This window comes from Sminthopsis crassicaudata, chromosome 3 (genome assembly GCF_048593235.1).
Source record: "Sminthopsis crassicaudata isolate SCR6 chromosome 3, ASM4859323v1, whole genome shotgun sequence".
In the NCBI taxonomy this organism is placed as follows: Eukaryota; Metazoa; Chordata; class Mammalia; order Dasyuromorphia; family Dasyuridae; genus Sminthopsis; species Sminthopsis crassicaudata.
In genome coordinates, this window is record NC_133619.1 from 217,987,144 (window position 1) to 218,013,139 (window position 25,996).

General features: G+C 34.1%; 1 protein-coding gene across 1 annotated transcript in view; it reads right to left on the minus strand.

Moving 5' to 3' along the window:
- Positions 1-25,996, minus strand: part of EGFL6 (EGF like domain multiple 6) — a 54,851-nt gene that overhangs the window by 18,440 nt on the left and 10,415 nt on the right. Inside the window, exons 3-8 of the mRNA XM_074299996.1 lie at positions 23,227-23,319; positions 20,116-20,235; positions 16,113-16,232; positions 13,963-14,097; positions 12,799-12,921; positions 1,835-2,161 (exon numbers count right to left, since the gene is read on the minus strand). Of these exons, the coding sequence (XP_074156097.1) occupies positions 1,835-2,161; positions 12,799-12,921; positions 13,963-14,097; positions 16,113-16,232; positions 20,116-20,235; positions 23,227-23,319 (918 nt within the window). The remainder of the gene's footprint in view (positions 1-1,834; positions 2,162-12,798; positions 12,922-13,962; positions 14,098-16,112; positions 16,233-20,115; positions 20,236-23,226; positions 23,320-25,996) is intronic.

Sequence of the window (25,996 nt, forward strand, 5' to 3'; positions counted from 1 at the left end):
TCAGCAAGAATCTGAGATTGTTTTTTTTTTTAACCCCAGGCTCAGCGCCTTATCTACTGTGCCACTTATTTTTACTGAGGAGGAAATGTATACCCAGAGAGTAGAAATTATTTTCTTAGCAACAGCCATAGTGCTAGAGCCCAGACTTCCTTAGCAGTAGGTGAACAGCAGAAAGAGTTAAGCTAAATCCACTGTGTGCAGTATTATAATGATTTTCATTTATATCAAGCATTGTTCATAATTCAGTCAATTAAAGCAACATTTACTCCATGCTAACTATAAGCAAGGCTCTGGAGATATGAAGAAGAAAATTGATCTAGGATCTGTCTTCAAGAAATCAAAATATATTTACAACAAAAAAGATACTCAAAATGTATTGTACCTTGAGGAGCATGTTTGGTCTCTCTTCTTATATCTATTTTGAGAAACAGAAGTCTGCCTTCTTTAACATTTGTGTGCTATCTTTCTGGCAAGTAGGTAGCCCAGTGGCTATAGTGCTGGGCCTGGAGTCAGGAAAACTCATCTTCTTGAATGTGGCCTCATTAGCTGTGTGACTTTGGACAAGTGGCACTTAACCTTGTTTACCTTCATTTGGAAAATGAGCTGGAGAAGGAAATGGCAAAGTACTCCAGTATCTTTCCCAAGAAAACTCCAAATGGGGTCATATAGAATCAGATACACCAGAAATAACTGAATGACATTTTTTTTTCCTGATCTGTATCTCTGATTTCATTGGCTCCATAAGCAGCTCCAGTTGAGAAAACTCCTACTAATATAGAGGCCAATCTGTCATCCTTTATACTATCCTACCTGTCTTTACATATCTTTGGAAATTCTTTCCCAATGATATCAATTTAACCAAAATGGCAGAGCAAATCTGGAGCAAATTTTTTTTTATCAGGATCCCACCCAGAGTAGCATTATAAGGACAGGCAATATTCACATTGCTGGAGTGAAGCAGGTCATAAGAGGGGAAGATCTTGACTTTCTTGGGCTTCAATGCCCATTCTGTATAAATAAAACTGTACTCAATTTTGGAAGAAAAATAATAGTAGTTCATATTTATCTAGCACCTTAAGGTTTATAAAAGGGCAGCTAAATGGCTTTGTGGATAGAATGCCTAGTCTTTAGTCAGGGAAATTCATCTTGCTGAGTTTAAATCCAACCTCAGACACTCACTAACTGTGTAAGTCACTTAACCTTGTTTGTCTCAGTTTCCTCATTTGTAAAATGAGCTGGAGAAGAAAATGGCAGACTACTTCAATTTTTTTTGTTTTGTTTTGTTTTTGGTAAGCAAACTTCAAATGGTCTCACAAAGAGTGAAACAGAACTGAAATGACTGAACAACAACAGTAACTAAGACACTTTCCTTAAAACATCCAGTAAGATAGGTGATATGAGGAATAGGATCTATATTTTATAAATGAGGAAAGTGAGCCTCTGAGGGGCTGGGACTTGCTCAGGGTATGATAACTAGTCATCTTGACTTTGCCATTACGAGGTGGTATAATGGATAAACTGTTGACTTTTAAGTCAGAACATTATTATTTTTTATAACAATAAAAACAATAAGAAACAATTAGAGGACAGTAGGCGTATGTTTTCTTCAATTTTTTTTATAGCAGCCTCTTTGTTTTCATAACTAACAAGAGATCAAAATTAACTTCAGAAAGAATCTTACTGCTTATGAACCTCAATTCTTGTTATATTGCAATTGTCATGATTGGTTCTTTTATCATTTGCATGTATTTTCTCAAGTTTCTTAGTTCTTAGTTTCTAAGACCTAGTTAAAAATAAAATAAACATAAAAAACAAAAATAAAAATGATACTCACAGAACACATCCCCCCTAAGGCTTTTCTCAGGATCAATTTGGTTTTTGAGGTCAATCTGATCTTCCTCTTCCTCCATTCTTTCTTCTCTATTGGTATTTTCATGTTCTTTCACCTTTTCATCATAGGCCCCACCAGTCTGAATGCTATCTTCATAATGGAATGGCTGCAAGAGAACCTTGGTAGATGGAGTCACTACAGGTTCTGGGATCACATTCTTTATTGCTTCATTCTTCTTAGCACTATTCTTATGAGCAAGCAACTTCTTGATGGTATCTTTAATAGTTCCAGGTGCCCGGAAGATTTCCTTCACAGAATTTTCAGGAATAGCTAAAATAACCAGTGACATCAAGAATTTTTGGTCAAATTTGATGACATTCATAATCATGCAACATTTCTCACCAAAATTTCACATCATAGATTTATGGCCTTCACCCTCCAAAGTTTGTTTCTGAAAAGTTTTAATTAAAAGTACATTATAATCGGCAGCTAGTTGGTGCAGTGGATAGAGAATCAGCCTTGAAGTCAAGATGACCTGAGTTCAAACTTGTTCTCAGACACACTTTCCTGGCTGTGTGACCCTGGGCAAGTCACTTAACTCCAATTGCCTCAGCAAAAAAGTAAAAATAAAAAGTACATTATAAGCACTATTTTAAAATGCCTTGTTGGCATCTTTTGAACCAACCTGAATGCTATCTTCATAATGAAATAGCTGCAATAGAATTCTTATTCATATAATTCTTGTCAGATAAGACTACCTGCTGCTATTTGAATAAAGCGTTTCTATATATCCACTAGAGTGGGAGTTGGCAAAGACTCATAATTCTATATCCCTTTGAGCTAAGAATGATTTTTACATTTTAAAGTAGTTTTACTATATTTAAAAATATAAAAGCAATTATTTGTTCATGGACTCTACTAAACCAGTGGTCGGAAGGGAGTGAATTTGGTCTTTTGTCTATTTGCTGACCCCTTCACTGGAGCATTCTGATAAAATGATTCAATCTTTTTCCTCAGACATTTACCTTCAAATACAAACCTTTGTGCAAACCGCAAAAAACAAAAAAAAAAAAAAAAACAAAAAATATATATGTGTGTGTGTGTGTGTGTATATATATAAACAATTCTTTGCTTATAGGCCTTACTTAAAACAGGAGTGGAGTATAGTTTGCTAACTCCTACACTGGAGTATTCTACTGAATTGGTTCAAGCTTTGTCTCAGAATTTTATTTAAAATGCAAACTCCTGTGAAAACTTAAAAAAAAAAAAAAGAACCCCAGCTATGGTTCATAGAAAGGTAAGATTTCTGTTTAAGTGTGTTTTTCATTTGATCAAAGGTTGGGCAACTGGTCAATGCCCAGATCTAGTATTAAATCAATTTTGCCAAGATTATGAAGTCCTTTATCAAGAAAGAATATCTTTGATGTGAAAATTTAACATGTCTTTTAAATCCACAAGATGGGTATATTTTCTCATATAAATAGACTTTTTCTGATATACAGTAAGAAATGACCCTACATATTTTCCAATAGGAAATTAAATTTCCCCTTGCTCCTCTGAGGAAAAGAGATAATTGAAAGATTTTCTGTACTTCCAAAATTTTATTTGGATACTCAAACTTTTTATGTGTATATACAAATTCCTGAAATATTTATATATACAGTATCCATCCATCCATCCATATATACATACATATATTGTTATTATGTTGTTTCAATCATGTCCAATTCTTCGTGATCCCATTTGGGGTTTTCTTGGGAAAGATACTGGAATGGTTTTTCATTTCTTTTTCCAGCTCATTTTATAGATGAGGAAAATGAAGTAAACAGGGTTAAGTGACTTATTTAGGGTCACACAGCTAATAAATGTCTCAATCTAGATTTGAACTTATGAAGATGGAAAAAGTTCTATTTGAACTTCATGGAGATGAAGATTCTGATTCCAATATACACATGCCTATGTCAGTTACATGTGACTAATGGTGTATATGAATATGTATGTATATGCATATATACATCACATAGAAGTGAGGGCCTTGTATGTTATGTACACACACACACACACACACACATATATATGAAAGGCATGATCCTTTTTTAATCTATAAGTTTATATATTATATATATATATTATATATATATATTATATATATATATATATGTACATACACACACACACACATGTTCACCCTGGATTTTTTTTTGGAAGCAAAACTTTTATTATCTCTTTCTAGAACTGTAGTCAGCCATTTACATGTAAATCACCATATAAGTATTAAAAATAAAAATATTCAAAATACATTTTACAAATCCTTATTTAAGTATTAATAAACATGCCCTTTCTTTGTCCCTCTGGGTTTGGCAGATACTGAGATAGCATCTCCATCTGTTTCACACATACAAGTCTCTCCCCCATCTTTTTCTTGACTTTCCCCCTTTTGATTTCTCTTTTAACTAATCATAATAATAAAACACATTAGAGTCTATTATTTATTGTGCTTATTAAGGGTTCTTTGTTGAGTGTTCTTAACTTTAATGTGGCTAGGAGAAATGTCTTAGAAAATTATAATTAAAAATTGTACTTCTGCGGTCCTGTTTGAATTAATTCATATATGATTGTGTCAAGGACATTGAGAGAAAAAATAAAATGTTCCACATTCTTGTATTCTTGCATTACAGCTTGATTTTTTTTCTAAATTTGTTGTTATATCTTTGAGATCCACTGAATAAAATGCACTTAAGGGTCATTATATTGTTTAGAGGCTAAAAAGTGTGTTAATTTTTATAAGAGGGGTTGGCTAATTAAATCCCTAGATACACTAGACAGGAAAAAGAGAGTGTCTGGTTCACACTCCCTTGGGAGGAGGACATAGGCAAGGCCTAGAAAGAATTCAATTCTGCCCTATGCAGCAGAGAGGAAGGAGCAGAAAGAATCCATATCTTTGCAGGACAATTTCAAACTTTACATTGACATTGACATTGGCACTTCCAAACACAAATATAGGGAAGAAAATGAAGAGCTACATTTCAAAATCCAATATGTTGCCTATTTAAAATAAGATCCTAGCATATGTTTGAATAAAGACGAGAGTGGGAGGTAGAGTAAAGATTTGAAAAGACTCCCATATTAGAAATTAGTTGGAAGATTTAGCTTATAGCTCCAGTATCGCCTTTAACTTCAGCTGTGTGATCTTTGGCAAATCACTTTCCCTCTGTGGTCTTCTGTTTCTTTTTCTGTAAAAGAGGGATCTAGACTAGATGATATCCATTATCCCTTCCAACTCTAAAGAAGTCAAGAAGATCTGAGTTCAAATTTTGTGTTTAATAAAGAATGTCTCTGACCCTGTTTCCTCATCTATAAAGTGAGGTGGTTGAATGGCTCCCTTTCTGCTCCAATTCTATGATCCTATGATATAGAAGATCTCTGGGGTCCCCTCCAGTTCCAAACCTGCAAGCTTAGTAAATGTATGAATACACTCATGTGCATGTATATTTGTATGTGTATATAGACACATGTGCATGCTTACAAACACATAACCACCACATTCTTAAAGTGCATATACACCCGTGTTTGCATGTGTACACATATGTGCACATGCCATAAGAAGAAACTGCTGACAACAATATTATTTGGGATTTTAAAAATCTTTTTCTTCACAAATTTTTAGTCTTTCTTTCCTTTCTTCTCCCATCACTTGACTCAATTGACTATCATCAAAGTAGTAAAAAAGAAAGAAATGAATAGTTTTGAGTCTGTTTGAATAAGAAAAAGATCCCCATGAAATATAAGTCATATCCTATTATATACAATGTTTTTGTTTTGAAATCACCCTTTCCAAAAACTAGCTAAGATTTCCTTTTTAGTTAATTGTCACAGTTATTCATCACTGGGACCATCTTACTCTGCAATGGCTCAAATTCAAATTTTATGAACCTATGGTTATGAACCTAAAACAAACAATATCAGTACCAGTAAGTCATGATTACAGGTGCTACTTTTCTTGGTTCGAATAAAATGTCCAAGTGACTTTACCAGATATCTTGCATATGAAGATTTGGCTGAAAGAAGCTGCTTATATGTATAATGGCAAACTGGGCCAATAAGAATCAGCATAAACAAATGTTTGGGTTCAGGAAATCAGTTTCTGGAATTACCTCATGAGGTGAAATAAGGGGCCCAGCTCTGTCCTTCAAAGCATCAATTGTCTCCACCCTCTCTCTAGCACCCCATAGCAATTCTTGTTTCTCTACAAGGAAAGAAAGGACGATTTGCCCGCTTAATACCTTTGGTCAGGTGCACTCAGTTTTGGTACAGCAATCAATCAAAAAATCTTTTCTTTATGGGGTAGTCAGTGGATAGGGAATATTCATAGAATACCTGTGCAGGTGGAAAAGCTGGGCCAACAATTTTACTTCCTCATACAGTATAGAAGATGATTTACCAAAGCCTTTCACATTTGCTCATGCTTCCAAGGACATTGACCAGGACTTAGTAACATATAAGGTTATCCTTTCCCTGGCATACTATGTTAGAAAGAATCCTCTATATTCTGCTGATGTGGCTCATTGTCTCTTTTCTCAGAACAGATAAAAAAAATTAACAGGAAAACCCAATTCCCTATGAATTTCCTTTATATAATCAGTAACATGAAACTCAAGGCATTTAATAAATAGGCAGTGGAGGACTTCAGACCTAGCTTGGCAAATCTAGACATCTGCTTTTAATTTAGGCTTTGAAGTCTTCTTGCTGAAATATAATGTAAAAAACAAAACAAAACACATAACCTTTGGTGTCAGAGAGCTCACTTTTGTATTTGAAAGACAAGACTATGGGTGAAGTTGATCTTCAGAGAGGTTAAAGATAGGTATATGTATCAAGATAAAATAGTAAACTAGGTGATTATGGCTCCTGTCTTCCTGCCTGGCTTCATTTTTTGTAATTATTGAATAATGTGATAATAATAATAGTAATAACTGAGGTTGATAAGTGACTCAGTGGATAGAGAAACTGGTCTGGAATCAAGAAGACCTGAGGGCGAATTTCCTCTCAGACACTTATTAGTTATGTGTTGTTGTTGTTACTGTTCAGTTGTTTTTCAGTCATGTCCAATCTCTGTGACTCCTTTTGGGATTCTTTTGACAAAGGCACTAGAGTGATTTGTCTTTTTCTTCTCCAGCTCATTTTACGATGAGGAAACTGAGGCAAAAAGGTTAAATTATTCACGCAGAGTAATACTGCTAGTGTCTATTCAAGAAGATGATTCTTCTTAACTCCATGCCCAGTGCTCTATCCACTATATTACCTACCTGCCTACTAGTTAGGTAATACTGAGCAAATCATTTAAATGCTGTCTGCTTCAATTTCTGCAATTAGAAAATGGGAAGAATAATAGTATCAATCTTCCAAAATTATTGTAAGGTTTAAATAAAATAAAATTTGTTGTCAAGTGTTTGGCACAATGCTGATGCATAGTAGGTGCCAAATGAATGCTTATTCTTTTTCCTTCCTCTATTGAATAAGACTAAGATTTATAAAGTGAAGAATGCCAGAACCTTTAAGTGTCAAGGCCTGACCATCCAGAGCCAGTACTTTATATAAGGAGACTTGGCAGACTTCTCTATGGTGGTGGAAAAGAAAGAGGAGAAGGAGGAGGAGAAGGAGAAGATAGAGAAGGAGGATGACGATGAGGAAGAAAAAAGAGGAAAAGGAGAGCAGGATGAAGAGGTGGAGGAGGAGAAGGAGAAAATGGAGAAGGAAGATGAGAAGGAAGAGAAGGAGGAATAAGGAGGAAAAGAAGGAAAAAGAGGATGAAGAGGAGGATTGGAAGGACAAAGAAGAGGAGAAGAAAAAGGAGAAGACAGAGAAGGAGAATGAGGAAAAGGAGGAAGAGGAAGAGGATGAAGAGGAGGAAAAAGAAGCAAAGAAGAAGAGAAGGAGGAAGAGAAGAAGGAGAAGATGGAGAAGGAAGAAGAGAAGGAGGCAAGGAGGAAGAGGAGGAGGAAAATGAGGAAAAAGAGGATGAAGGGGAGGAAGAAAAAAAGGAAGAGGAAAAGGGGAATGAGGAGAAGATGGAGAAGGAGGGGGAGGAAAAAGAGGAGGAAAAGGAGAAGGAAAAGGAAGAGGAGGAGAAGGAAGACGTGATAATGGTGGTGGTGTTGCAATGCAAATAATGCTGGACCTGGAGTCAGAAAGATTCAACTCTGGCCTTAATCACTTACTAACTACATGATTCTGGACAACACACAACTCAGTTTCTCAACTGTAAATGGGGATAATAATAGCATCTACCTCCCAGGGTTATTATGAGGATCAAATGAGACAATGGTACACAGTAGGTAACATACAAATATGTTAGTTCCCATTATTCATGATAATAATAGCTATAACTATAATAACAATATAGTACTTTAAGATTTTCAAAGTATTTTAGATATATATTAGTCCATTTAAACCTTAAAGCAACTCGGGGAGGTAGGCACCATTTTTATACTCATTTTACAGGTGAAGAAACTGAGGAAAAGTTTAAATAACTTGACTAGGGTTAAGTTAACACCTGAGGCAAGATTCAGATCAGAGGTTGGCATAAGTCCACAGGATAAATCCAGTTATCACCTGTTTTAAAACGAGCTACAAGCTAAGAATGGTTTTTATAAATATTGTGTTTAAGTGCAACATTATTTATGTGTACATAAATATGTAATATGTTTAATGCAATATTTTATTTATGTAAATATATATTTAATGTAAAATATTGTGTTTAAATAGGATCTCATTTATTTATATAATTTTTTTTTGTGAAAAAATTCTATTTAAAGATTCTCAGCTCACAGGCCATATGAAAACAAGTATTAGTGATTCAGGATGTAGTCTGCCAACTCTCAACTTAAATTCAGGTCTTCCTGACTTTAGGTGAGCCAACTACAAACACCATTTAATACCTCTCTGTGGTAGAATTTGAAGGATGCCAAATGAACTTACTCTCAAAAAATATAGTCCCACTATTACATTTACTCTTTTGAGGGTAAAGCATTAACTATAGAGCTCCCATTGCATTCAAAGTCATCTCTAGTTGTCTTATATCTTGTTACTGGACCCCAAATATCTCTGGAAGAAAAAGTGAGGCTGGTGCTTGCACAAAGTGATTGATCCTTCACTTAAATGAAATTCAATTACAAGTCATGGCATCACCTGCCTGATGTTATGATTCTCTTTGAGAACAAATGACAAATAACCACAGTTAACTATAGAAGATCACTCTTAAAATTCAAAGATCCTTAGCATGGATTGTTTTAGCAAGTTTTGTCTGGTCACCTAGAGAAGGACCAACAAGCCTGAGATTTGCGCTTACTATGTGCCTAAGGAATATTTGCTAATGAATAATCAATGAATTCAATGAGGGTAATTATAAAGGTGACTTAAAAATATAGTTCTGTCTAGGACCTGTTAGTTGATTGTAGTACTATCACTTGATTTTATTATTAGAATTTCTCAACAGAATATTATATATATATATATATATCATATTTCAAAATTTACCTTGTAGCAAATGGGGAAAAATTAGTTTCTAAATGCCTTGCTATATGCAATAGGCTATCCTTGAAAAAAGTTGGACAGTGAGAAAAATGATTTTTTTCTTTCTTATGTTAATAAAAAAATTATTGAATTAGGATCAAGGTTTCCCCCTTTTTGTTTCCTCATTCAGAAATCAACCCTGGTAGATTATATATATATATATACAGAAAGCTTTTGAAGTACAGGACTGATAATGAGATGAAAACTTGGGTGAAACCAGGAAAACTTAGATTCTGATCAAAAAGCAAAGAAATTCTAGTTTAGAGGAAGAATTGTAGTTTAGGTCTAGGTGGAAGTTGATTCTCCATTTTGTTTAGATTACCCTGGATGGGTGTTATGGATATAGATGAGCCTCTTTCTCCAAGACTGAGTGATCAGTCATGTCCCTCAGACTTTCATTAGAATAAGCCCACCTCTCCTTATAATATTAATTCTTTCATTGTTTATTGACCAATGAGAGTTGAATTCTACTGTTAGGAACACCCACTATTTTAAGGACATGTAAGTGTTGAGTAGATTCCATGAGGGATCTTCGATTAAGGAGAGATGGTCAAAAGACCATCCTTTTATTGATTATTTATTAGCATAACTAATAAAATGACTAATTAGAAATTATGTCTCTTGAACTTTTCATATGTCACAACACAAAACTTACATACAAATTATTTAAGAATATGAAGGTTTTGGGGCAGCTAGGTGGCACAGTGGATAGAGCACCAGCCCTGAAGGTAGGAGGACCCGAGTTCAAATGTGACTTCAGACACTTAACCCTTCCTAGCTGACCCTTGGGTAAGTCACTTGACCTCAATTCCCTCAGAAAGAATAGGAAAATAGAAAGGTATAGTGGAAAAAACTCTGGGTTTGGAATTGAAGGACTTGAGCCTATAAATGGCTATTAAGTCCATTAGTGAGTCTCCCAAGGTCACACAGGAGAACATCTGAAGCAGGATTCAAAGTTAGGTTTATTGTTATTATATTTATGTTTATTATGTTTAGCTGTTTATGAGAAAACCAAGAAAATAATTCATGGGAAGAATAACTAATAATTAAATATATGAAAGTGAGATGGAAAAGTTGAGTAACAAATTTATGATTTTGGTGACTTGCCACATAACCAAAGAATTATGGATATTTTTTTCTCTAGAAATTTACATATTGTTTAAGAAAATCAACAAAATGAGTTTTCTTGAATCAGCCAAATGAAATGAAAGTTAATATTAGTGAACTGGAGATAGGGTAGCAAAAGGCACAGAACTAGATCTCAAAAAGTCTGATTTCTAGTTTTAGCTTTGCCACTTAATAACCTTGGGTAAGTAAGTCACTTAACTTTTTTGGGACAGTCATAGCTTCCATATTGGTAAAATGAGAAGGTTGAATGAAAAGATCTTTAAGCTTCCTTCTGGGTCTGAACTTTGTAGTTCTGTGGTCTTAGCAAAACTTCAAACTACATGACATAAAATAAGGAATACAAGCAGTTACCTAAGTTAAGAACCTGAGAATTATGTTTCTCTTTAGGAAACAATAAAGCAATTTGCTTTGAAGGAGTCAAATAAAAAAAAGAAAGAGACTTGAGTTTTGTCTTTTTTTCCCCTCTGAACAATTCAATCAAACAAGTATTTATCAAACATTTACTAAGTTAAAAGCATTGTGCTGAACTCTTTGGCTAGAAAAATATAAACAAAGCAATTTCTATCTCTAGAAAACTTGTATTCTATTTGAAAATCTCCAAAACTTGTGAAAACACTTCCTGAATGCTTTTTACCAGTGCTTCTTTTTAATAAAAATATAGTTTTTGTAATTGCATTTTCAAAATTCCCAATTCCAAAGGTCTCTGTCTTTATCAAGTGGCTCAATGGATATTAAAATGTCTATACAGCAAGTAGTGAGGACACTCAAATTTGGTGACATGGAATATCTATGAAAATAACCATTCACCCAATTAAATCAAACAATGGAAGGGTGAGGTGGAGGGCAATGTGTAAGCATATTTCCCTGGGAGTTACTAAATTTTGGTTCTAGTCTCAGTTCTGTTATCCATAGCTGAGGAGTATCCAGAAGAAGCTAATTAAAAAGGTGAGGGCCTTGAGTCATATCACATGAGGACTCAGTGAAGAAACTAGGCAAGTTTGGCTTGGAGGAAATAAATCCCAGAGGACATAGGAAGCTGTCTTTAAGTATCTGAAGGGTTGTCATGTAAAGAAATGATTAAGATTGTTCTCTTTGGTTCTAGAGAGCAGAACCAGGAATAATAGGTGAAAGTTACAAAGAGGCAAATTGAGATTCCATATCAGAAAAACTTCCTAACAATGGAGCAGTCAAATTGGAATGGACTACCTCAAGAGGTGATGGGTTTTTTCCCTTTGGAGGTCTTCAAGAAGAGGCTGGATGATCACTTCCCAACTAAAATACCACCTTTTATAGGAAGTCTTTCTCAATCCCTTTTAATTCTATTGCCTTTTCTCAATTATTTTCTATTTATTCTCTCTCTATATATAATTTGTTGTTATTCAGTCATTCAGTTGTGTCTGACTCTTCATGATGCTATTTGGGGTTTTCTTGGCAAAGATACTGGAGTGATTTGCCATTTCCTTTTCCATCTCATTTTACAGATGAGGAAACTGAAGTAAAATTAGGTTAAGATTCAGTGTTCTATCCATTTGTGCCCCTAGCTGCCCTGTATAGAATTTGCTTTGTATTATTTGTTTGCCTGTTGACTTCCCTATTAGAATGATTGTAAGCTCATTCAGGGCAAGAATTGTCTTTTGCCTCTATATATTCAGCACTTAACACAAGGCCTGGAACACAGTAGGTGCTTAATAAATGTTTGTTTATTGATTGATTTAAAACAGAGATAATTTTGTGTGTGGGTTGGATGAGATGATTGCTGAGATACCTATAAACTCTCAAATTCTGTGTTTCTATCATGATTAGCAATAGAATTTGGACAAGTATATTCCCACACCTGTAAAATAAAGAGATTGAACTAAATTAATCTTTAGGTCACAGTGGATAGGGTATCAGGCCTGGAGTAAAAAACTCATCTTTCTGAGTTCAAATCTAGCTTCACACCACTTATCAGCTATGTGACTCTGGATAATTCACTTAACCCTGCTTGCCTAAGTTTCCTTACCTGTAAAATTAGCTAGAAAAGGAAATGGAAAACCACTCCTTTATCTTCACCAAGAAAATCCCAAATGGATTATGAAGAGATGGGCATGACTGAACAACAACAACAAATCTTTTAGGTCCTTTTGGACCCTGAAGCCTGCAAGTGATTAAATGGAGCACCAGAGCATAAATTAAAATTGGAAGAAACTATATAGGCCAATTTATCCAACTTTCTCATATTTATAGATATTGGCGTTTTTTTTTTTTTCATTTCAGATTCTACTTACCAGAACAATGAAGTCCATTGCCCTTATATCCCTGTCTACATTTGCACTTAAAAGCACCTTGGGTATTAAGGCAGTCAGCATGAATGCTGCACTTGTGGGTATTTGCAGAACATTCATTTATATCTACAATAAAACAAAAACAAAACAAAAAACAAAAGCAAAAATAAGAACATTACAAGGAAAACTCACTGAAAACATAGTATGCAAACTCTACTCCTCTTGATTTCAAGAGCTTCTAAGTAACTTTATGGATCAGTAATACTGAAAGAATTAGCTTTTTGCATGAAACTAAAATCACTATGAATTAAGAAGCAGAGTGCTATCTTTTGGGAGTTTCAAAGGCAAATTTGGGGTGTCTAAGGCTATTCCCCATTATGGGAAATTTCATTCTTTGATTTCTGAAGATATTATGAAACTGGAATTTATAATTCTCTTTACATTTTAGGTTTGCTTTTAAAATCTAGTGAAGTATATTAAGGGAATTTTATTTTTCTCCTTTCCTTCTCCCGAATAAATATATTAAATTTTTGTTATTGAATAGAAAGGCTAAAAACTTACAAAAAATTATGCCATTGTTTAATACTATTAGGTAGAATGCATAGAACACAAATTTATATTCATTTAGAGGATTCTAGGAAATAGAGAATTACCAAAATGTAGGGCCATACTGGTTCTTATTTACCTAGAAGCTTTAAGTTAGGGATGATTTAGAAAATCCCTTTCTACTACATACCAGGATCATTATTCTTAAACCTCATCTCATTTTATATTTACATGTATATTCAAACACAAACATATATACACATATGCAGATAATATTTTGTTTTCAATCTTAAAACCCTTGAGGTTAGACAGCAAATAAAACTAATATATGAGTCTACTTGATCAGTTTTTAATTACATTTTTTTTGGGCTAAAGCAATTGGGGTTAAATGACTTGCCTAGATTTATATAGCTAGAAAGTGTTAAGTGTCTGAGGGCATTTGAACTTATTTGATTTGAACTTATGTCCTCTTGACTTCAGGCCTGGTGCTCTATCCACTTTATCTGCTATTGAATGAGTTTTAACTTGGAGTATAAAACTCTGAAGTAGCTACGGAGAAACTGATAGGAAAGAAAGATCCATGATTTGGTGGGGAAAAGGAGCCATGAATTTAAATCTTACCTACACAGTCATATCTCCCACTGATGTATTTCAGTTCAAAACCAATGTGGCATTTGCAGTAGTAGCTCCCAAATGTGTTCACACATCTCCGATTATAGGGGCAGAGAACTTTACCAGATGAGCATTCATCAACATCTAGACCAAGAAAGCATTGTTTCCAGAAAGGGGAAAAAACAAAAACAATACAATACAAAACAACAACAAAAATGACTGATAGAGTTGACATAATCAGTTTCACTAGACCACAGTTTTCCATTCAAATAATTGAAACTCTCTGAACCTGAATTAATTCTCTAAAATCTCAAGACTATTGTTTGATCTAATATCTAGAGAGAGTACCCACACCAGTGTAATCTCAGTTCTGGAAATAGTGATACTTTTCTTACATGGTTGAAAGTATACTATAGCAAGGAAGGATAATTAGAAACTTGTTTTTAAAATTAGAATTATGTTCTTTCATTGTGAATGAGGGAATGAATTAAACATTTATTAAGTGGCTACTATATATATATATATATATATATATATATATATATATATATATATATGCCAAGCATTTTAATAAATAGTTTATAAATATTATCTCATTTGATCATTTGAAGGAGGGCTCTGTGTCTTGATTAGAGATGTGTACAAATATTAATAAAATCTTGTATATTGTATAGTATAATCAAGTTTATAAATACTTTCACATAGTATTATATAATTTGCCTTTTATTGCGACCTTGTGAAACAGGTCAATCAGATATTCTTCCCATTTTACAGATAAGGAAGTTGAATCTCAATAATCCTGTACAATAAGGGTATACAATACTTTGACATATATTATATAATTTGATTTCTGTTATTTTGACCTTAGTGGATTGATCAACTATTATCCTTTTCTTTGTGTATTGTTCAGTCATTGGTATTCAGCCCCCCAAATGGGGTCATGAAGAATTGGACATGATTGAAATGACTCAACAATAACAATTCATTTGCTCCACAAAAATTATTCTTTACAAGTCACTCAATTTCCTTGGTCCCTACTTTCCTTATCTTTAAAATTAGCTTAGACTAAATGGCTTTTGAGAGATTCTTTCTGGCTCTAGATCCATTTATAACAAGCTATATGTGTGTGTGTGTGTGTGTGTGTGTGTGTGTGTGTGTGTGTGTGCACCAAATATTACATATATTTTGTATAAAAATAACTTAGTGTTTATAAGTATGATTTATATATAACTTTTTTGAAATATGAGATAATAGATTTAGAATTGGAAGGGACCTCAGAAATTATCTTGTCCAATTTCTTTATTTTACAGATTGAGGAAATTGAAGCTCAGGGAGATTGGATGACTTGCCCAAGGTTATGAAGGTAATAAGAAGCAGAGTTGAAATTCAAATTTAGATTCTCTAAGCACAAATCCAACACTGCACAATGCTATAATCTAAGATACTACTTCTTACAAAAAATAAGTGTTTACATTTGTAAATATGATAGAATTTTGATCAGACAACAAGCATATTTATTAGCCTAAGATAGCTTTTGGAGATAATTCACTGAAATATACCTTTTAACTTGAGTTTGATGCCTGAAGTTAAATGGACATTGTGATGGTTTGCTGAAAATAAAGTAAGTTAAATATAGGCATTTGAATTGAGATTCTCTGCTCCTCTACCTCCAGTGTTCTTTCTGGTATACCATCCTGCCTCAAGAAAAGTATCTTTTTTTAAACTTCTGGGACTAAAAGTAGACTTCTACCTTCCCTCCCCTCTTCTTCTTTCCCTATTTTTGTATATTTTTTCTCTGGGATAAATCATTTGTCCTGTCCTTCCCAGGAAATTATTGGTGTTCATAATTCATATTTAATAAATAAATCAGTTTAATTCCAGTCACTTCTCAGTAATATCCAATACCTCATGACCCCATTTGCCATGGGGAATAGTTTGCCTTTTCCTTCTCCAGCTCATTTTACAGGTAAGAAAACTAAGGCAGACAGATTAAGTGACCTGTCCAGGATCACACAGTATCTGAGGCCAGATGTAAACTCAGGAAAATGATTTTTTTTTACTCCAGATCTGGCATTCTATCCACTGTTCCACCATGTTGTCCAATCAGTTAACAGAAGTGGGGGAAAAGAAACCAAAAAAAAAAACTCATATTCATATACCTATACAGGCTCTTCCATTAGGTCCCAATTGTAGTCCAGCTGATGGACATAAACATCGTACCTCATCTTTCATATCTTCACAGCCATACTGACAGTTTGTCATGGCACATGTCCTGGAATCTAAAAGAAAATAAGGGTGAGCATTTAGTTTGAAGAGTTCTAAAAGTCCCCTTCTCAAATTTGTGTAGATCATATTTTTCTAAATCTCTTCTTGATTACCATACAAATCTATTTAATTCAATTTGATAAATATTTATTAATAATCAATAAATACTTATTAAACACAGTACCAGTGTAATGTGGTGGTAGCTAGGTGGCAGCTCCTTTGACTAAATGTAAACAGCAGAAGAAATTCTAACTATCTTATGAGAAATTTTATACATGATCACAGGTCACCTCTGGCATTATGCCTTTTTTGTTTTACTTCCATAAATTATCTGACCCAGACTAAGGAGGGTTTGGGAATTCATGATGTTGCTTTGTCCTCCTGTTACCCAGGACAATTGGTCTTATAAGTAAACTCCCCCAATTAACATAATTAACCTGAATAAAATTTATTAATAACCAAGCCCGCATGGGCCCCTCTTTTTTTGGGTATCTCAGTATTATCTTTAAGGGTATGTCATCTTACAATTGTCATAATTAGGGCAGAACGATTCTGCTCCCTTAAAACAGGGCACTGTGCTAAGGACTGAGGATACAATAAGAGGCAAAAAACACTTCCTGTCCTTAAGGGTAGACAACAAACAAATATGTACATACAACTACACATCAGATAAAAAGGATATAATTAGCAGAATCTTTTGTCTTCAATATTAAAAAAAACTGTACAATATTTCTGGCTATCAAGATTTAAATAATTTTTAACACCATATACCAAGATAAGATCAAAATGGGTCCATGATTTAGGCATAAAGAGGGAGATAATAAATAGATTAGAGGAACAGAGGATAATCTACCTCTCAGACTTGTGGAGGAGGAAGGAATTTATGACCAGAGGAGAACTAGAGATCATTATTGATCACAAAATAGAAGATTTTGATTACATCAAACTAAAAAGTTTCTGTACAAATAATACTAATGCAAACAAGATTAGAAGGGAAGTAACAAATTGGGAAAATATTTTTAAAAACAAAGGTTCTGACAAAGGTCTCATTTCCAAAATATATAGAGAACTGACCATAATTTATAAGAAACCGAACCATTCTCCAATTGATAAATGGTCAAAGGATATGAACAGACAATTCTCAGAGGAAGAAATTGAAACTATATCCACTCACATGAAAGAGTGTTCCAAATCACTACTGATCAGAGAAATGCAAATTAAGACCACTCTGAGATACCACTACACACCTGTCAGATTGGCTAAGATGACAGGAACAAATAATGACAAATGTTGGAGGGGATGTGGGGAAATTGGGACACTAATACATTGCTGGTGGAGTTGTGAAAGAATCCAGCCATTCTGGAGAGCAATCTGGAATTATGCCCAAAAGGTTATCAAACTGTGCATACCCTTTGACCCAGCAGCGCTACTACTGGGATTATATCCCAAAGAAATACTAAGGAGCGGAAAGAGACATATATGTGCCAAAATGTTTGTGGCAGCTCTTTTTGTTGTGGCTAGAAACTGGAAGATGAATGGATGTCCATCAGTTGGAGAATGGTTGGGTAAATTGTGGTATATGAAGGTTATGGAATATTATTGCTCGGTAAGAAATGACCAGCAGGAGGAATATAGAGAGGCCTGGAGAGACTTAAATCAACTGATGCTGAGTGAAATGAGCAGAACCAGAAGATCACTGTACACTTCAACAACGATACTGTATGGGGATGTATTCTGATGGAAGTGGAAATCTTCAACATAAAGAAGATCCAACTCACTTCCAGTTGATCAATGATGGACAGGGGTAGCTGCACCCAGAGAAGAAACACTGGGAGGGGAATGAAAATTGTTAGCACTAATATCTGTCTGCCCAGGTTGCATGTACCTTCGGATTCTAATGTTTATTGTGCAACAAGAAAATGATATTCGCACACATGTATTGTACCTAGACTATATTGTAACACATGTAAAATGTATGGTATTGCCTGTCGTCGGGGGGAGGGAATAGAGGGAGGGGGGGTAAATTGGAAAAATGAATACAAGGGATAATATTATAAAATATATATATATATAATAAAAAAAAATCAAAAAAAAATAAAAAAAAAAGATTTAAATAATTTTCCTTATTTTGGAGGGACAATGGGTAGTTTTTCAGAAATATTAATTGACACACTGTTTTTAACAGAGAACTTTTGTTGTTTGTTTAATTTTGAAGAAAATGACATGGGTTCAATTTATCGTTGAAGCTTTACTACCTATAAAATCTTTGATAAGTTAGCCTCTCTGGGCCTCAGTTTTCCCATCTGTAAAATGAGAGATTGAACAAGATAGCTTCAGAAATTCCTAAGACAGATTTTGAAGACTTTAGATTGATCCACAGTGTTGCTGCAACAGTCAGTCAAAGAACAATATGAGAAAGCAAAGAAGAACATCTTGCCTAGTTTATTTAAATACAGGAAATTATAATTCTGATCAAGTAAAAAAAAAGAATATGCCAAAGGGTGTATAGTCTCAACAGGGTCCTCTTGGCTCTCCTTTTTTTCTAATTTTTCATTAATGGCATGCATTAAATGGACTTGAGGGAGAGAAGGGTAGAAATGAGGTGAAGGGCAAAGGGAGAGAATGCATGTGAATGAGTGTGAGAGGAGTGGAGGATGGTGTTGGTGACTCGAAAGTGGGAGCTTTTCTCTTCCTAATGAAATATAATACCTGAAAGACCTTTTCTCTTCTATATAGATACATAAGCTCCCACAGGATCCTTGTTTTTCTTTGTTATAGAAAGGCTTTTCTTTTCAGGAATGTTTATTGGAAAGCATTTCTGGCAACTCTTTACAATATTCAGTGGGATGAGATGTAGGATGTGTAGGGGATAGGAAATTCTCTTTCCCTGGTGGCACTTGTCACCTTACTAAAAATACATGTTTAAAAAAAATCTGATAGTTATTCAAACATGTTTTCCCACAACCTGTTGGTCCTTTAAGCAATAATAGCATTCCATTTCTCATGCCTCTTCTTTGACCTGGAATCTTGTCTCTTTTAAGCTAACAAGCTCCTTAGAATCATGAGTAAAATACCAAACTGTCTCCTGTGACCCCAAAATTCCAATACACAATAAATAAAAACTGAGACACTAATGGCAAATTCAATTTATTAGGGAAACTGGTAGTTCCTCAGAAACTGGATACAAGACCCTCTTCTGCTTAGTTTTTGAGGGAATATTTATACAGTTTTCGGTATTACTAAAAATAGAATGAGGTAACATAATTATTTGATTAATTAATTCCAAAAAGGGGAAATTGATGTGACTGGCCTAATGAAACATCCATCAGGCATTAGAATTTAGTCACTTAAAAAAAAAAAAAAAGAATTTAGTCACTTGATTTTCTACACAATATCAATCATAAGTGTTCAGTCAATGACCAGGCAACAGAATTTGGGATTTTCCCAAGGATCAGCATCAAAGAACACAGGGAAAGGGGAAACTGTGACTTTCTGTAACACAGTAAATTCCAGAATACATTTATAGGACAAGGTTTGGGGTGGGATGGGATATAGTAAAACAAATTTCTATCTATGTCCTTAACACAGGTTAATATAGGCTCAAGTTACAAATTGTAAATCTATATAGCATAAATCTGTCTTATAAGTCATATACAAGTAATATCATTATCAATATATAATGTGTTAATTAATCTAACTTACATAATTCCCATTCTGAGCATTAACCAACTTAAACTTAATTCTGTCTTATTTCACTAATGCAATCACTGATACTTGAAAAAAAAAAAAAACCACAAGAGTAGAAACTGATCAAATTGAGTAGTGATATGAAAATTATTTTCACCCTTCTCTGTTTGGGGGGAGAATGAATTGTACTAGTTTTTTTTTGTGACTTACTGGAACAGGTGCCATCCGGCATCAGCATGTAGCCACTGAGGCAATAGCACTTGTAGCTGCCATGGGTGTTCATACATCGGTGCTTACAGGGGCGAGGTTTCAGTCCACATTCATTCATATCTGCAGGAATCATTCCAGGGGGGAAAAGGATGAATTTATCTTTGGAAATATAATGACTATGTTACCTCACTGAAGCCAGAAACTTCCCCAAAGAAAACCACAGAGAGAGAGAAAAAAAAAATAAAACAACCTCCATGTATTAAAAAAGTTCAGCAGACCAGCTGTTAAAAGGAATTCATGGGGGAATGGTATGAACATAAGCTGCTTCTCTACAGTCCAGTCAAATTGGCTCTCTTGCTGTTCTTCACAAATGATACAATCTTTTCCTTTGCACAGGCTATAACCACATGTCTAAAATGCATTTATTACTATGATTTATGTGCAATTTTTGGGAGGATACATTGAATCATAGATATAGAACTAAAAGAGACCTTGAGGGCATCCAAATTATTGAAACTAGAAATGATCTTTTTTAGTCTTTTCTTAATTTGGGGCTTCAATTCTTTGAAATTCAATAATAGGGAAAATTATATAAGTTATATGTATGTAGCTACATATAGTAACATCATATGCTCTATTACATAGTCATATAATACTTAATATAGTAACATTAAATTATATATTACATGTGATGTAATAAAATGATATAACTTTTATAAATGTTTCACAAAACATTAAAATAAACATATAAATAAAACATGAAGTTATTAAAATAAATATATAAACAAACTATTATCATTATTATTAACTAGAAAATACAATTGGCTGCAAATCAGGCTACTTTTCTAAACAGATTTTTAAAAAGGAGGATTTGGGTACAGATTCCATTTTTTAAAAAAAGTAAATACTCAAATTAAGGTAAAGGTTGTTCTCATTTTCATCTCTTAGTATCCCATTTTACTTCAAAGTTCAGCTCAGGTATTATCTTCTTTTTGAGGTCCTTCTGGATCCTCCTGACTATTAGTGCCTACCTCCCAAATAATTTTGTTATTAATGTATTTGTTTGGTATATAATTAAGTAAATCAGTGATCTCTTTTGTTTGAATGGAAAGTACTTGAGAAGAGCTGTTTACTTTTCTCTTTATCCCCTACTCCTACAATATAAGGCTATTAAATATTTGTTGGTTAATTATAATGATATAATAGAAAAATAAGATGATATAATATAGCATATTAAATTATATACAAAGTATAATCTAATATAATATAAATATGGAGCTCTCTTTACAGTAATTTTTCATTTTTCTGGCTATCTGGCTTTCACTTTAATAGAAACTTCTCCCCTTTCCTACTATCCACTCCTCCTCATCAATCCCATGCATAAATAAAGGGAGTGAAAAACCAGTTGTTGGACATAATGGGAAACTGGAGACAGATATCACATCACACAACTCCAACATAGAGCTGACTAGGATTTTTGGATGGAGTTTTGTGGGAAACACATCAGTTGGCATGCTGGAGCCTGTCACTGTTAATGCATATCTGTGAACTGGAGCCAGGGTTACTTAAGTAAAAAAGACTTTGCAGGAAAAGATAGATTGCCCTGAAATTTGAGAAAATTGGGGCACTTTCTTTTCCCAGGCTTCTAACTCCCACAAACATTTAATATTTTACTAGAACTTGAAAAAGACCAAGAAAGGAAACATTTATTTCAAATCCCTTGATAAGGAGTCTTAGTATGGAGAGAAAAATTCATAGAAAAACAGGTTTTCATGGTATGAAACCCACTGCCTGATAAAGGATATATCTGAGAACAGTATTCTCAGCCCATATCCCCATAAAAAAGCAAGATCAATTTCCTAGCATCTCTTTAGAGACTAAAGTATCTTACCCAAGAGAGACTAGGTTATTGGCAGGAACTCAGAGATATTTATCTTAGGCTACAAAACTTTGAGATGGCTGAATGGAGATCAGCCTTAGTGTATAGGAATTCTTCCAATTAAGGGACAGGAAAGATCAGGCTAGTTATAATAGCAAGAAATGAGTGTGTAAATTCTTGACCAGAACTTCCCCAGTGGATAGAACTCTTGTCTTGCAGTTATAAAGACTTAGATTCCAATCCTGCCTTAGAAAATGACTAGCTGTATGATCCTGGGTAAATCAATTAACTTCTTTCCACTTGGTAAAATGAGGGAGTTGTCCTTGGCATCTAGATCTCTTCTGGCTCTGTGATCATTCCATATTATGAATCTCATTGGTCTCTTCCTTGAGTAAAGTGGGGCCCCAAGTGGGTATTGGTTCTCCAAGTCCAATTATTCTTCAGGCATTTACTGAACTGTGCACCCTGTGGTTTTGTTTTTGTTTTTTAACCAGACATGTTACTCTAATAAGGCTTTTGGGAATGTGGTGGTGCAGTACCATAATCTGTAACTATGGCAACGGGGTGGAAAGTACTGTTATCTTATATAAATAGTAGTACCATGATCAGAAATAGTCAATTGCACTGAAGGGTCTCAATCAGCATGAAAATCAGAAGCATCATAGAAAGAACACTGGATTTGACAGCAAGGGACCTGGTTTTAAATCCAGATTTTACTGTGTTATTATTTATGTTATCAGGAATGAATCACTACTACCTTTTGGGGCTTCAGTTTCTTCATCTAGGCTGCTGAGTGGTACAATGGATAGATCACTGAACCTGAAGTTCAAATATGGCCTCAGGTACTAGCTGTGTGATCCTGCACAAATCTCTTAATCCATTTGCTTCAGTTTCCTTATCTGTAAAGTGGGCATAATAATATCCTTCCAGGGTTATTGTGAGGGTAAACTGAGATATCTAAAAAACACCTACCAAACCTTAAATGTTACATAATGTATATTACTATTATTACTTCTAAAGTGATGGAGTCAATTTTCTCTAAGTTCCTTCCAACTCTGAGTTTATAATCATATAAAAATATATGAGAGGCAGTTCTTAGGAATTAAATGATAGTCATTCTAATGGATCCAGACTTATAAAAGGCAATATAATTTAGCAAAGAAAAAAGTATTGATCTAGAAGCCAGACTCTGTGAGACTTTAGGAAACTTAATTGTAGAACATTATACCAACCTTGATTACAAGTTTTTCCGGTAAATCCAGGAAAGCATTTGCATTTGTTTGGCCCCACACATTCACCATACTTGCACCCATGATCACAGATAGCTTTAGAGAAAAAGAAATAAGATATTTTCAAGACATATTGAAGATCTAATAATAGGAAGAGACTGCAATGGGATTCTTCTAAAACACATCCATATTCTATCATACAACAGCATACTTTTTTTTTTTTTTTTAAATTCTGCTAACTATTACCTACCTGTCGGGGGACAGGAAGTTGAAGAATGTTCATTTACTTACTAAATTTATTCTTCTCCCCCCCCCCCAAAGAATGCTGGTTTTAGCTTTGCCTAAGAATGCTGCTACTATGGCATGAACATAACTTAAATGCTTTCTTCTAAAAAAAAAAAAGTCCAACTTTTCTTTATTTTTTTCCTAAAAAAAAAAAAAAAAAAAAAAAAAGGGACTCTGGTCAAGTCACTTAATCCTATTTGCTTCAGTTTTCTTATTTATATAATGAGTTGGAGAAGGAAATAGCAAGTCACTCTAGTATCTCTGACAAGAACACCTCAAGTGGGACCATGGACAGTGGGATATGATTGAAAATGACGGAATAACAACAACTTCTCAACAATTTCAATAGCAGTACCTTCCTCCCAAGATTGTTATGAGGATCAAATGAAATAATATTTGTTATGATGCCTGACACATAATAGATACTTAATAAATGCTACTTTTCTTCCATATCTTATTTTTTCCTGACAGTAAGATTTAACGAAACAGAGAGTTTGAAAACAGTAACAGAAAAAGAAGGAAATAGAACCCTGGAAAGGTAACAAGAGGGAAAGTTGATGGCTTATCTTTGGGTTTGCTCAGGTCTTGCCTTGAAGACTATAAGCAGGCTTAGAAAGAAGCAATTTATTAATCAGGTATTTACTCTATGATTTGGTGGTTTAGTCAATGTTTTATGATCAAGGAAAAACATGAAAATTGAGTAAAAGATGTTATGGATGAATTCTATAAAATGCATTTGCAAATTAGAACCAACAAGTTGGATTGGGGGATTCAGGATCTCTTTTAATGAGGATAGTAAATATTGATCTTTTCTTTTTTCATTCCTAACTTCACCTTGAATTTGATTTTTTTACCCTATGTAGGGCTTTTCATTGTTGTTGTATTTATAGTGTAAGATTATTAGCAGCAATTTCAAGATATATTTAACACAGCACATCTGTGCCCTCCAACTGTAAATGACCTCTTGTAAAAAAAATAGTCTTGCTTCCCTTTATGAGGTCATTTCAGTATAATTGGTTTTCTTTGTAAATCTATGTATTTAATTTTATACATTTAATGCATTTATGCATTATGCATTTTATTTTATTCTAAATAAAACACTATTCTGAGGAGTTTCTAGGTTTCATCTGATGGCCAAAGGGGTCCACAAACACATTTGCTTCATCAAACTGGCTTATACATAGCCCTAGGTGATTCATCAGAATAACTCCTATGCTCTGTATAATTTTAGAAACTTTTATTGCTGCTTCGAGAGATTTCAAATGTGCCTTACATTATCCTACTGCATAAAAACAACCACCATAGGACTTGAAATACTTGTTTTTCATTTTAGTAACTAGCATGATGAAAACTATGCAACTAAATTGCACAGTAGTTTCACCATCAATCTCTTCCTTAAGACTGAGAGTATGTAGGTTTCTCCTAACTTTAAGTCAAATGGTATTTAGAGAGGGCTAACATCAACATGATGGTTACATTTTTCTAGTGGCAATGTTATCATTTGGTATCCTTATGCCAATTTTTCTCCACTTAGGCTATCATTTTTATAGTCTCCATACTATGGCCTTTGAATGCCTTTGTAGCCAACTATCTTGAATTCTAAATGTAGACGAGTTGCCTTATATTGCCCAGATTCAGGCTTCTACCTTACTTCCTGGACATCTCTGTGTTGTACCCTTCCCCATGTTCTAGTTTCCTCCATTAAAATCTAGAGTAGGGTTGTATTTATCTGCAAGACTTATCAATATCTGGATTGTAGTAAGTACTTAATAAATGTGTCTGCTTATCTATCTTCTGTATCAAGCATCTATCTTTATCAACATACATCTATCTGTCCAATTAAAATCTGAAAAATCAGATAATGAATAAATCTAGATCTGACCTGATGCTTTGTTCAATACCTTTTTTTTTTTACACTATTATCATATTCTTCCCTTCCCCTCCCCCTGCCCTCATTGCTTGATCTCTTTTAAAAACTCTTAGGTTTTGATCTGAATTCTGTATCTAGCTAAGTTTGAGCTAGGAGGAGAAGTAATGTGGGACACTGGATTATGACTGCTACTAATTAACTATATTACTATGGGTAAGGAACTCAGCTTTTCTGGGCCCCAGTTTTCTCATTATGAAATGATGGGGTTTGAGTAGATCTCTTTTTAGCTTCAAAACAATGATTAGGGGTAGTGGTAGTGAGAAGATATTTATGAAGGTTTTTTCAGGGGAGAGAGGAAAATAAGGCATAACAGAAAAAAACAGGGTAATTGATAACCAAAGATATACTCATGGACCCTTATTCTACTACCCACAATCTTTCTGGAATCTTTAGATGGGAATTCCCAACCCATAGTAATACCTTCTAAAGCAAATTTATAATATTTAACTCAAATTTTATTTACTAGAACTGTAAAAATGATTTAAAATATGTGTTTCTTCCTTCAAGTCATCTTTAAAAAGTTGGCATTATTCAATGTAAAATATTTAGTAATCAAGT